The sequence below is a fragment of the Crinia signifera genome, chromosome 8 (genome assembly GCF_055691185.1).
Source record: "Crinia signifera chromosome 8, ASM5569118v1, whole genome shotgun sequence".
Classification (NCBI taxonomy): Eukaryota; Metazoa; Chordata; class Amphibia; order Anura; family Myobatrachidae; genus Crinia; species Crinia signifera.
Genome location: NC_139224.1, coordinates 99,813,068 through 99,827,910, shown reverse-complemented (window position 1 = coordinate 99,827,910; position 14,843 = coordinate 99,813,068). Strand labels below are relative to the sequence as shown.

At 43.3% G+C, this 14,843-nt stretch overlaps 1 protein-coding gene across 7 annotated transcripts in view; it reads left to right on the top strand.

Annotated features, from left to right (window-relative positions):
* The first annotated feature begins 7,442 nt into the window (after positions 1 to 7,442).
* PTPRC (protein tyrosine phosphatase receptor type C) overlaps positions 7,443 to 14,843 on the top strand; it is a 167,789-nt gene continuing 160,388 nt past the window's right edge. For all 7 annotated transcript variants that reach the window (XM_083156868.1, XM_083156867.1, XM_083156866.1 and 4 more), the window contains exons 1-2: positions 7,443 to 7,515; positions 7,602 to 7,701. In XM_083156868.1, coding sequence (XP_083012994.1) covers positions 7,635 to 7,701 — 67 coding nt within the window. In that variant the 5' untranslated portion in view covers positions 7,443 to 7,515; positions 7,602 to 7,634. The remainder of the gene's footprint in view (positions 7,516 to 7,601; positions 7,702 to 14,843) is intronic.

Genomic DNA, 14,843 nt, shown 5'->3' with positions numbered 1-14,843 from the left:
GACCCACTGGCCACCTGGTGCTCACCTGCTATACATGGGATTCAACAAATTATGATGTCCTCATGGTAATATGCCTATCTAAATGTCAGTTGCATTGTGATGTTTGATACATTGTTTTATACTGAATGTCCACTATATAATTTTATATTTTAATATTTACTTAATTCTTTATGGAATTCTATAAATACAGCTAATTAACATAATAAAATATTTTGTACAGGATACCATTCTCATTGCATTTTTCTCAGCCTGCGCTGGTACACCATTCTGTTTTGGGCGCTGGCAGGAGCAGCATGTGATTGTGACCATGGAAAGATAAATAAAAAAACCATAGGTGTTTAAGAGAAGGGGAGCACAGAATTTCTTTATAAATATACTAAACTGGTGATTACCAACTTTTTTGAATCACGGTGCCCAACAGAATCAGAATTTATTTTATAGCGCCCCTAGGCCCAACTTCTCTTGAGAAATTTAGAAATATACAGTATATGAAATGTGTTTAAAGCCACAGCATTGTTTTTGTTTGCCCAAATAGAAAACACATAGCATCCCAGGGAACTAACGGCACTCCAGAAGCAGATGTAATATCAAACAAACATGGGCCCTTATTCTGGTTCACTCGCAAAGGCAAATTCCTTCTCAAATGGACAAAACCATGTGCACTACAGGGGGTGCAGATGTAACATGTGCAGAGAATTAGATTTTGGTGAGTTATTTTGTTTCTGTGCAGGGTAAATACTGTCTGCTTTATTTTTACACTGCAATATGGATCTCACTTTGAAGGAAAACCCCACCCAAATCTAATTCTCTCTGCACAAGTTACATCTGCCCCACCTGCAGTGCACATGGTTTTGTCCATTAGAGAAGGAATTTGCCTTTGCAAGTGAACCAAAATACGGGCCATGGTGTATTGTTGTTTATCAAATACACCATGTTTGTTTGATATTTTACACACACACACACACACACACAGATCTGAACTATATGTGGCATATATATATAAAAACTGCGAAATGAAAACTGAATGCTGGATTTGTACCTTGTAATAAATGTTACTTGTATGTAAAGCCACAGAGTGGTATATTTAGCGCACCCCTATCTTCTCTTTCTTTATATACTAGCTGACCCACCCGGCGTTGCCCGGGAAACCCTTGGGGTTTCTTTATTTCCAAAATTGTTGAAAAATGTCATCTTGCAAATTAATATGCTGTGCCAAAGACCTAAGATTGTAATTTGTTATAGATTCCACCATAATGTTAGAATGTGTTTGCATTGATACTCAATGACGGCAATGAAATCAGGTGTGGTGTTGTTGTTTGAAACACAACGCTCCTGAGTTGATAACTTGTATGTGTTGATGAATTCCACATCCACTCCTGAGATTTAGCACCTACTGTATGACATATCCTCCAACATCTGAGTGTCAGAAATCGGTATATACTTTCAAATTGTACAGTTTCTAGGGTGTGTAATTACAGGCGCTGAGTGCGAAGGGACCGGGGTGGGCGTTACTTACCCCGCCATAATTAATTAAAAATGTACTGCTCCCTGCCACTGCCACTCCCCTCACCGAACCTGCAGCAGTCTCTGAGGTCTGGGGATCTGTAAAGCACATGCACCGGGCATCTCTACCAAACAGTGGGGCAGCCCCTGAGTGTGGGAGCAGGTCCACGGGCCTGGCCACATGGTGTCATGACGCGACGCACGCTACCCGCACCACTGTAATGCCCCACTGGGAATAGGTGCAATGGGCCAAATTCTTCCCTACACCCGCTGGGCCAATCCACTGATCCAGCCATCGCAATCATAAATGGGTGCATTGATAAGGTTTGAGTGTAAGAAGTTAAAGAATAAGACTGAGAAAAAGAACTGCCATGTTACAAAGTGTACAATTTACTCAATAAATCGTGAAAAAAAATTAAGTGTACATAGAAGTACAATCAAGAAATGAAAGTAGGATTAAAAAATAAGTTCTGATTCAAACTGATAATTGTTTGGATGGGGGTGGGTTGTGAAACAAATCTATAGGTGGGGGTATGGATATTGTGGGCATAATTGGTGTTTGTTACACCTACATGGGGCCCTCAATTGATGGGATTTTCACTACAGTGTCACGGTCACATTGTCACCATAGGGGGATTCCCAATTGGGGTCCAGGTGATCTTTTAGGGACCCTTTACAATCCTGTAGGTCTCTTCTCCTTGAGCTTATGGTCTCCCTTAATGATAGTCAATCACTGAGGGAGACCATAGGCTCCAGGAGAAGAGACCAATGGAATTGTAAAGGGGTCCCTAAAAGACCACCTGAACCCCAATTGGAAATCCCCCTACGGTGACACTGTAGTGAAAATTTCTCATCATCTGGGTACCCCCTGTAGGTGTACCAAACACCAATTATGCCCACAATATCCATACCCCCTCCACCTATAGATTGGTTTTGCAACCCACCGCCATCCAAACAATTATCAGTTTGAATCATAATTTATTTTTTAATCCTACTTTCATTTCTTGATTGTACTTCTATGTACACATATTTTTTTCACGATTTATTGAGTAACTTGTACACTATAACGTGACAAATCTTCATCTCAGTGTTATTCTTCAACTTCTTACACTCATAACATTCAAACAAATGCATGCAGCGCTCATGCCCATCGACCAAACATTATCTATGAACCAAAAGAGTCTGGGAAACCCTTAAGGCAGAGCAGTGCCTGATATCCAACTGACTAACAGGGTGAGTGCAGTGTACCCACTTTGTATTGATCAATGGGTGCATTGGCCAGGACAAAGATTTCTCAGTGCAACTGGAGGACTGGAGAGACGGATATGGGGAACAAAGTAGAAATGGTACATTAGGTACAGTTTTTATTTGCCGGTACAGACTGTTAAATAAACGGCAAATTATTTTTTGTGTGTTTGTGTGTGTCGTACTGTTTTTGTGAGTGTGTTGTAATGTTTTTGGTTTTGTGTGTTATATTGTATGTATCTGTCCAATGCGTAAGTGTGTGAGGTGTGCTATGTATATACAGTATGTGTGTGTTGTGTCTTTGTGTATTTGTGCAATGTTTAAGTGTGTGTTTTGTGTATTGTACTGTTTTTGGGTGTGTGTTGTAGTGAATGTTGGTGTGTGTTGTACTGTGAGTGGTGTGTTATGTGTGTGTGTTGTGTTGTGTGTATATCTGCCGAATGTGTAAGTTTGTGAGGTGCGCTAGGTATATATGTGTGTGTAGTGTGCTGTGCATATCCTGGCAATGTTTAAGTGTGTGTGTTCTCAGTGGCGTAGCTTGGTTTGGGACGCCCCCCGCCGTTAATGAGGGGGCGCCTCCCCCCCTCCCCGCCGGCCTCCCCACCCCCGCCGTTAATGGGGGGCGCCTCCCCCCCTCCCCACCCCGGCCGCCGGTGCCATACCCCCCCCCCCCCCATCGCCACAGGCTTACCTGTCTGCGCGTCCCGGCTCCCCTCCTGGCTTCAATTAATAATTCTATGCAGACGGACCAAGATAAAATGGCCGCCCCCATACCGCAAACAGTTTCAGAGAACTGTCTGCTTTATGGGGTGGCCATTTTATCGTGGTCCGTCTCCATTGAATTGATTGAAGCCAGGAGTTGTGTGTTTATTGTACTGTTTTTGTGTCTGGGTTGTAGTGTGTATGGATTTGTATTGTACTGCATGCGGTGTGTTTCCAGCGATTTCAGCCCCTTACTCCCCCCGTGTGTACACAGCTTAAGTGTGTGATGTGCTCTACGTATAAATGTGTGTGTTGTGTGCTATGTGTGTGTATGTGGTGTACTGTGTGTGTGCGTGTACAATGTGTACATGTGTGTGTGTTATGTGTGGTCTATGTATATCCTCAATTATTTCCTAATTGTTTAAAGCATGGGTCCTCAAACTGCGGCCCTCCAGATGTTGTGAAACTACAAATCCCAGCATGCCTTGCCACAGTTTTAACACTCCCTTACAGCAAAACTGTGGCAAGGCATGCTGGGATTTTTAGTTTCATAACATCTGGAGGGCCGCAGTTTGAGGACCCATGGTTTAAAGCCTTCACCATAATGTTAGAATGTGTCTGTCATACTCAATGACAGCAATGAAATCAGGTGTGGAGTTGTTCCTTCGACCACGGTTTCCCAGATCGTCGATCTTTTCCCCAGATCATCAATGAAGGAAAATTAAAACTTGGTGTTTTTTAAAATTCTAAGTGAAATTTCCCAAAAACGGCTTCGAGGTGCACACCACCGGGTCCAGAGTTATCTTGTTGCCAAATTTGGTGTCTCTGAGTGCCACGGTGTGTCCGCAATGCGACGGACACGCACGCACACACACACGCACACAGACTCTTCAACTTATTATATAGATATACAGGTTGAGTATCCCGTATCCGAGTATCCGTTATCCGAATTATTCCGAAAACCATACATTCCAGAAAGTGAAAAAAATTTTTTTTTTTTTGCTAAAAACTCTTTGGGGACATTTGTAACAGCACTACTGAGGACATGATATGTAACTGGCACTATATATGTGTAAGACAATGATTGCTTGGCCTTCAAATTCAATATCTGAGATAGTACACAAATTTTGTTTCTTGTTTTGAAACCTTGTTTTTTGAACAAATAAAATATATTTGTGTGTATTTTATGTGGTAATAAAATATATTTGTGTGTATTTTATGTGTTTATACAGCATACATGCAAGATACTTCAAAATACATAATTGAAATATTAAAATATTCCGAAATACGGAATAATCCGTTATCCAAAATTCTCCTGGTCCCGAGCATTTTGGATACGGGATACTCAACCTGTATATATGTTTTATACAGTATCTCACAAATATATACAACTATAAGTCAATTTCTGTCTTATATTGAATGGTAATTGAGAGATGGTATTAGGTCATGCATTATCCGTCGTTAAGCTTAAATTATCATATTTAAATCAACTATCCCATATAAACTCCAAGGGTAAATAATAGATCCCACTTTATACATCCAAAAGATTTCTTTTCTACATAATTTATTAAACTTGAATTTGATGTATAATGTTCCTGCAATGTTCCAGCAATCTAACTCGTAACCTTCTGGTGGATCTCCCAGAAATGTACTTTAAATTACAATTACATGCGAGGGCTAATATCAGTACTCGTACATTTCATAAAGCTCCTGATCTCATATGGTCTTTCTACACCAACCGTAATATGTGGTCTTATACTTTCAATGTGTTTACATGTGATGCACTTGTTTCCTCCAGATTTAAAAAAAGCATTTTTGTTTTTTTGGATTAGAAGGGAGCCAGACTGGATTTCCCAACTGTTGCTTTGTTTTTTTATCTATTTTAAGGAAACTTGGTGCTAGTAAACTTTTTAAAGATGTCATTTGTTTGAAAATAAGATTGTTTAGGTGGTAGGGATTCTAATAATAGATGGTCTTGTTTCAAAATATTGTAATTCTTATTCACAATTATTTTGATTTCTGGACAATAACTATTATACATGGCTATAGATACCATGTGTAATAGTTAATAGCGTTTTGTCTAGAACTGCTTATCTTCACCCATGTAAAATATTATGTCCATTATCTTATCTTGTTTTATAAACCAGATCAATTCCACATTTGTTTCATGAACAAAAAACACATTTTTGAGTAAATAAATCATGCATTTTGCCATCTATTTCACAGGGTGCATATTATTATACTAGATCCTTTGTTGGGTGGCCATGTCCTTTCAGTTGGTGACAACACCTACAAAATGGATGGTCACATCCCTACCATTGCAATCCACTGGTGGGCACTTCATATCCCAGTCCTACAGTGCCAGAAGTCCTTGATATGCATATGCTGTATGTGCATCACTATTCCATGTAGAGTAGCTTGTCATATTAAATACTGTGTAATAGTGTGTTCGGTACCTTGGTATTTGATGTGCAGTGTTATATTCCATACTAGTAGTTTGTGAATAGGCCTGTTCTGTGGGTGGTAGAATCATACAGGAAACAGGATGTGCTTTATTTCATCATTGCATTCTCCTTATGTACAGTATCTATTCTATCATTAGAAAACACAAGTCACTACCAATTATTAGATTATTTGGTACTTGTTTCCTAGAACGGCACCCAGATTTCCTACATATGCTAACGTAGGCAAATCGCATTGCATCGCATGGGCCATTATAGCGGCATTCGATGCGATTTGATTTTGTAATGTAATTTTTTCAATGCTCTGTGTACCCCACTGTATGGCATCTCATTGCATCGCACCTCCCGCAAAATCGCATGCGATCGCATGCGATTTTATAGGGTGTGCGATGCCATTATATTAGATATACAATAATATGATTGTATAGGTCCTAAAAAGAGGTTTTACGCACCCCCCCACTATCCACGCCACCCCGAAGCATGGCGTGTGGCTGCGGAACGCATCCTCCGACGTTTTCATTCCCCCACTATCAACGTCGGCGTGGAGTTGATCTCATACGGTGTGGCGAGCGCAGCGAGCCACCGAGCCAGAAGCGTGGTGAGCGCAGCGAGCCCCGCCAGGGGACGCGGATTACTTTACATGTATTCCGGGTCCGCTCGTCACGCTTCGGGCTCGGTGGCTCCCTGTGCTCGCCACACTATATGAAATCAACTCCACGCTGACGTGGATAGTGGGAGTATGAAAGAGTCGGTGGACGCGTTCCGCTGAACCTCACGGGGCTCGCTGCGCTCGCCACATTTCGGGGTGGCGTGGATAGTGGCAGTGCGTGTGTAAAAACTCTTTTTAGGACCTATACGATCATATTATTGTATACCAAATGTAATGGCATTGCATACCCTATAAAATCGCATGCGATCGCATGCGATTTTGCGGGAGGTGCGATGCGATGCCCTGGGGCACACAAAGCAGTGAATAAATTACATGTAAAAATCGCATCGCACATCGCATGGCACTAAAATGGCCCATGCGATGCGATGTGATTTCCCTACGCAGAATAGCCCACTAAGCAAATAGCTTAGTGGGCGCCATGCTAGGAAACAAGTACCGATTATTTTTTAAGTAATACATATGAGCAGTGTGCTGGTTGACAGAGCATAGAGAATGGGACGCAGCAAAATTGTTGAGCCCAACAACTGGCCACACTGATACATTGTTCACTCTTCACTTCAATAGTGTTAGTCCATTGTACATGCACTCGCCATATGTTAAGTTGCTACTATATGCAAATCAAGAGATATGCTGAATTATTAGAAATGGGATAAAAATAGGAGATAAAAAAGGCTCAAATACAACATAACACATTGCCATTGCCATCTATTCTGCTGCCACACATTACAACACTATAGATATTCTCTGTACTTGTTCATGGTGCATAATTCTTCTAAGGAAATGACAGCGCGGTTTAACAAACCAACTTCCTGGAAGCTTTGAAGAAGTAGGTAGGACGAAACTAAACATCGGCCTGGATGTTTCATAGCATGGTATACAGACAGCATTAAGTCACAGAGGAAGCTGCAAGAGGATTGATAACGAGATAGCACTGTATGTAAAAGTCCTACTTCTCTACTCTTGATTACTTGGTTTAAACTGTTAGTAACCTAATGTCAACTGGTTTGTGTATATCATAGGGACAGGCCCGACACCAAGGTGCTTTTATCACCATGAATTTGTGTCTGAAGCTACTAATGATTGGATTTCTTCTATGGGACCAAAACAATGTTACTTCAGGTAAGAGCTCGACTGAATGGAATATGTGTGCATACTGTATATTGTAACTGTTGTGCTTATTGGATTCCTATCTTTTCACAAACATAATTCAAATGAATAAAATTACTTTGTGAGATTTTAAATATGTAGCGGCTGTTTTGCTAACTAATGATGCTGTATTCAGTTTAGTTTCCATTGTAATAGACCAGCATGGCGCAGGAAGCCGTTGAGGGTGGTATATGGCATTTGAAAAAAACTAACAATTGTCGCTAGATGTTACCAAAATAATAATATTAATAACAATAAGAATCTCGCAAATACAATATTATAATGTTATAACTGACAATATGACAGCAGTTGATAGATAAGAATTTCTGGTTTTGAGGTCATGAAGGTAAACCATTCTAGAAATCTGCTTGAAATGTATTTTTAATTCCAAATATGTTTGCACATAGCCATAGAGTCAGTAAATTCAGTCAGAGCAACACATATCGATTTTGTGTAACTGAAGTGATTGGTCTCCTTGTTGTTTTATAGTCTCTGAATTAAGCTTCATTGTTTGTAGATAATAGGAGGATGACAGTAATCTTTATGTACGTATCGCTGCTCATTTTGGAAGATGTAAAGAGATTGTAACATTGTACATAGTTACATACAGTACAGCAGTACATGACAAAATACAACTGTCCATTGAGTTCAACTTATACTAAATATATGTGACTTAACTGAGTACAGACTGTGTGGATCAGTATACACAGAAAACATAATGGGCCTCAATAAAAGATGAAGGTAAATCCAGCTGAAAGGAGCACTTTGCACCTTGGCAAGACTATAGTGCACTGCAGGGGAGACAGATATAAAATGTACAAAGTTGGGAGGTGCCCTTCCTAGTTGAACTCTGATACAAATGTAGCTTCTCATTTTCTGTGTGTCGCATTGAAAGCAGTGAGTGTTTACCTGGCAAGCAAGAAATAATGACAAATGATATTTGCTCCCCATTACATGTGCTCCCCTCATATCACAATGTGGTTTGTCCAGGTGCTATTTAGCAATTTAGATGGATTTGTGTCTAACTCGGAGCCCCAATGTGTACCTCATTTATCGATTTGGACTTTCAATCCTTATACTTTTGTGTAGAAACACAAAAGTTCTGCATTTCATTTTCTAATGAAAAATAATTGCATTTCACAAATTCATTTTTATTGCAAAGTTATTTTCCGTGATTTTATATTTGCCCTCATATATAAATACTGTACTATATGAATTCTTATTCTACAATTCCCTACACGTGCCTGAAGAAAAGTAAAAGCATATTGTAGCTCAGTGGCTTTCAGACATAACATATGGTTTCATAAAAACTTCGTGGTTATTTCATATTAGAGATGAGCTGGCGCAATTCTCAGAATACCAAACCCAACAAACTTTAGGGATCCAAGGAAATCCGAGCACTGGCTGAGGTTTTCTTGCCAGACTAGGATTCAAAATTGAGGCAAAACATTACCATCCCTATGTTGGATCTTGCATGTATTTGATTTAATAAACTGTAAGTAGCTCCCACCATGATTCGGGAGCAATTTCACAGCAGGCGCTGAAGGGAAAACACAACAACTAGACTGCCAGGGGAGGAATTAATATATTATTTAAACTGTATATTATTTATATACAGGGGCCGGACTGGGACCAGAAATCGTCCCTGGCATTTTGAGCACACAGGCCCATGCACAGCAAGAGGGGCAAAAATGGGCGTGTCCTCATGAAAAGGAGGTGTGGCTTCACAAAAAGGAGGCATTACACATTATGGAACACACCGTAATGCCCATCTGCTTCCTCTGTCTAAGTAGGGTGTCACTTGTGGGGTAATTGGTAATGTCTTTCTGCGTGCGGATTAGTTAGAGTTTTGAGCTCTTAGAACTAGGAGGGAGACTAGGCAGGCTTCAGGCGATTCATGGGAACCCCTTTACATAGGCATTCTGCCTATGTCCTCTCCCGTTACAAATAGCCATGTGCTCAGCGTCAATGTTGCCCATAGATTAACCTGCAGTGTCCCATTCCATATGTTGAGTGGTGTGTGGTTAGGATTGTCACAACTCACTGTTTTGTGCTGCGGCCGGTCTCTGCGTTGCGGAATCTTGACTCTGTACTCACAGCCCAGATCGTGTCCCTCCCCAGGTGCCGGACAGCGGGTCCCCGCTCTTACAAGCATGCATATCGTCTCTAACTGTGATGTCACTGCACTGCTTCCCCTGGCTCTCGCAGGATTTGGCGGATTTCTGGGATGGATACCACTGTAATGATGCGGGGGGGCTGTGCGGTGCACAGGACTCGAGGCAGCAGGGCAGGCTCAGCGCTACTGCAGAAAGTCGAACTTTCTGCACAAAGCGGCCCACAGGGCCATCGGCCCTTCTCACATTTGCCAGAAGTGCCAGATGGCCAGTCCGGCCCTGTTTATATAAAACAATCCTTTACTGGTACACAGCACAGAACACCGAAGGACAGTTTTACTGTTGTTAACCATCATTATAGTTGCACATGCACAGTCACACTGGTACCCTGCTTACTGCTGCTGGGCAAACTTTAATAAAGGGAGGTGTCACTGTTTGATGTTTCCCTAGTTAACTACTGGCTGAGCTAGATGGATTTAGGCAGTTAGCAAAACATTATTTTTTATTTTTTTATCAAGCAGGTTAGGAGCATCTATAATATTACTTGTATTTTTGTCACAATTGTGCTGTAACTTAGCTGCAGCACTTTGGTGCACAGCACACTGTTGCCTTTTGTTTGTTACTTGTAGGTCCTCTGTTCTAATAAAGGTGCAGTATTAGCCCTTAGTGCACAGAGCCCACTGGTTGGCATAAAAGATTCTGGTGAAAAAAAAAAAAAAAAAAAAAGATTTTTTTTTGTACATCTCATGTGTGCACTAGGTGCTGCCCCCACTGCATTCAAATAAATGTAGGCACTATAACTCTACAGCGTTATTGTGAAAAAGTGTTTTTCTGTGTACAACTTGTATTTTCTGTAGTTGCCATGTTGCATTACGTTCAGAAATATAAGCACTGTGAGTTGTCCTTGTGAAAGTGTTGTTCTACAACAGGCATGTCCAACGTTGGCCCTCCAGATGTTGTGAAACTACACATCCCAGCATGCTTTGCCACAGTTTTGCTATTAGAGAATGCTAAAACTATTGCAAAGCATGCTGGGATGTGTAGTTTCAAAACATCTGGAGGGCCAACGTTGGACATGCCTGTTCTACAACTTGTGTACAATAAAGCTCAGTAGGTGCCCTGCCCCTGTGTTAATAAATGTAAGCACTATAAGCATTGACTAAATATGGATCATGATCAATCAATAGAACAGCCGGAGGAGCAACCAAGTACTAGTGCTTTGGCTGTTGCCATCATGTTAGTACTACAACACCTACTGTAGTAAAGGTTGTCTAGGGAGCAGAAAGGAACGAGCACCTCAAATCAAATAGTTTTGGTATATTAAAAAAGGGTTTAGAGGTTTCACATTAAGAACGGACAAATCACTTTCCCAAAACACTAAAGGGGTATTAAATCCCCCCCTTCTATCCACAGGGGAAATAGCAACTGCGCCTATTCAATGCTGCCATTCCCAACAACATTGAAGAGGTAGACCGACTTTAAAAGCAATTGGGCCCGTTTTGCTGAAAACATCCATTGATTGTCAAGATCATGGCTGAATCTTGACAATCCACGGCCCTTTTCACAGACACACCCCTTTTCGATGATTGTCAGGCAGCACATTGAATCCCACCTACCGATAACCCCACCTGCCGGGTGAGCAGGCTGAAAATGGGCCACGGCCCCGACTGCTGGGATGTACTGACAGTTGGCACTTGGGATAGAAAACCCCCCTTAGTCTAAAAAACAAATGTTGATTTCCCAAATTCCTGAGGAGAGTCTAGGAGTTTGCATGTTATCTATGTGTGAGTCTGAATTTTCTCATGCTGTACTTATAGAGAAGACTGACTCCTTTGGTTCCTATAACTATTACTGTACCATCTGTAAATGTGACATGAGCAGTACAAGTATATATGGTGATGATGACATAATAGAAGTTGAGGATGGTAGTGTGGAAATGGAACAGATGTTATGATCTCCGGGAGTCCTCGCCAAACCCTAACTCCGTTGTCATCGATTGGGATTGATGGCTGCGTGCTAATGCTAGGCTTCGCCTATAATAGCCGCGTTCGACAGAGCCCGTTAGTCAGGCTCCGCCCCCGATGCCACCAGGTCTTGAGAGTTGACAACGCTGCCACCAATGTCAAAGGTGAACAAGGGGATGACTAACTAACCCAAGAAGGCGAGGTCCCCGTAGCTCAAATAGCAAACTGGGTAAACGTAACAATACGTAGCGGTGTAACAAAAACCAATACCAAACAGGTGTAACAATACACAGAGGTCTTTCATAAAACTCCAGATACAAGTAAAGGGTAGTCTGGGGATAAACCCCCACTTATCTGTGCTCCGAGGAGACACCGGCAGCGGGAAGCAGGGCACAGACAGCTGGGATAACGCACGGAGACCAGGAGGACGAGAGGCAGAACGGAGGACACGGCTGGGGACAACAACAGGACACAGGACGGCTGGACACAGGAACCAGGAGCAGAGAATAAGCGGGAACCAGGAACACTTGAGACCCTGAGGTGCAAAAGCTATAACCGGCGTCCGTCCTGGGCAGACGCCGGCTCTTTATTCAAAATCCCCGCTGACGCTGACGTGCGCCGCGCTGCCGGGCGCATGACCTCAGCGCGCCGGCACACCGGCGGAGATGCTCGGAGTCGTTGCCCGGCAACGCCCCGATGCCTGCTGACGATGCCGTGGGGACGGAAACCAGGGGCGTTGCTGTGCGACGCCGCCGACGTCTCCCCCGGCACTCGTCTACCCTGTCTGTCCCGGCTGGTCCGGGACAGAAGTGTAACAGTACCCCCCCCTTGAGGAGGGGTCACCGAACCCTTAGAACCCGGTTTCCAGGGAAATTTTCTGAAGAACTCCGCCCTAAGTCGGGGCGCATGCAAAGACTTCTCTGGGACCCAAGATCTTTCCTCATCTCCAAACCCCTTCCAGTGGACAAGAAACTTGAGCTGACCCCTGACTATCTTGGAATCCAAAATATGTTCCACCACATACTCTTTATGCCCTTGGACCAAAACAGATCTCTGAGTACGTGTAGAGCTGGATGGAAGGGTTCCGATGACAGGTTTGAGCAGGGAACAATGAAAGACATTATTGATGCGCAGAGACCTGGGAAGCTGAAGTCTGAATGCCACCGGGTTGATTTGTTCGATAATCGGGAATGGACCGATAAATCTGGGACCCAACTTGGGACATTGCTGTCGAATTCTGATATGACGTGTGGATAACCATACTCTTTGACCCACTTTAAAAAGACACGGTCTCCTGTGTCTATCAAAAAAAATCTTGGACCGGGCTGAGGATTGTCTAAGGGCTATGTGTACATTCCTCCAGGCTTTTCTAAAAAACGAGACAGTGGACGAGGATCTTGACGGATCAACCGGGGGCATGAATGAACTACATTTGGGGTGTAAACCTGAGTTGCAGAAGAAGGGAGAGCTCTTGATGGCAGAATGATATGAGTTATTGTATGCGAATTCTGCTAATGGAATAAGCTCAGCCCAATTGTCCTGGCACTTAGAAACGAAACAGCGGAGGTATTGTTCCAAAGCCTGGTTGACTCTCTCGGTCTGTCCATTCGACTGTGGGTGATAGCCAGAGGAGAGACTGACCTGAATCCCTAAGGCTGCGCAAAACTGTCTCCAAAACCTGGCCACGAACTGGGAACCTCTATCTGAGACAATATCGACCGGGAGTCCGTGAAGCCTGAAGATGTTGGTGATGAATAAATCTGCTAGGGTCTTAGCAGTAGGAAGCCCCTGTAATGGGGTAAAGTGAGCCATCTTGGAAAATCTATCCACCGTAACCCAGATGGTGGTGAACTTGCTAGACGGAGGCAGGTCGACTATAAAGTCCATAGAGATATGGGACCATGGTTTCTTGGGAATGGACAAGGGGAACAGCGGACCAATAGGAGACTGTCGAGACGATTTGTGTCGCGCACAGACCAGACATGAGGCCACAAACTTGTCGACATCCTGCCTCATAGAGGGCCACCAAACAGTCCTGGCCAACTGTTCAAAAGTCTTGGCAATACCTGGATGCCCGGAGCTCTTTGCCGAGTGAAAGTCTTTGAGAACCGCCTGCCGTAATTTCTGGGGAATAAATAAACGGTCCTGTGGGGTCTGTTGGGGAGCCGACGCTTGGGCAGCAATGACTAAGGTGGCTAAATCTTGGGTAAGACCCGCCATGATTACAGAGCCAGGAACAATAGGAGATACTTTCCTTTCAGACCCCTGGAAAGTCTGAAAACTGCGGGAGAGAGCATCCGCCTTCACATTCTTAGACCCTGGCCTAAAGGTGATAATAAACCGGAATCTGGTGAAGAACAATGCCCAACGGGCCTGACGCGGGTTGAGGCGTTTGGCGGACTCAATATAAGAGAGATTCTTGTGATCGGTGATCACGGTGATGGTATGCTGAGCTCCCTCAAGCCAGTGACGCCACTCCTCGAACGCCCATTTGATGGCCAATAACTCCCGATTGCCTACATCATAATTTCTCTCGGCTGAAGAGAATTTGCGGGAGAAGTAAGCGCATGGATGAATCTTTAGATCCAGAGGACCCTTCTGAGATAGGACTGCTCCAGCCCCCACATCAGAGGCATCGACTTCGATTACAAAGGGAAGCCCGGGGTCTGGGTGGTGCAGAATAGGAGCTGAGCAAAATGCTTTCTTAAGTTTCATGAACGAATCCATCGCCCGCTGAGACCATTGTCCTGGGTCAGCCCCTTTCCGAGTCAAGTCCACTATGGGTGCCACGATGTCCGAAAAGGAGCGGATAAATTTGCGATAGTAGTTAGAAAAACCAAGAAATCGCTGAATGGCCTTGAGCGTGGTTGGGCGAGCCCAGGATTGAATGGCCTGAACCTTCGATGGATCCATGGAGAAACCTTGAGGGGAAATGATATACCCTAAAAAAGACACTTGTGACACCTCGAATTCACATTTTTCCAACTTGGCATAGAGATGATTCTCCCGTAGCTTCTGCAACACCAGGCGGACGTGC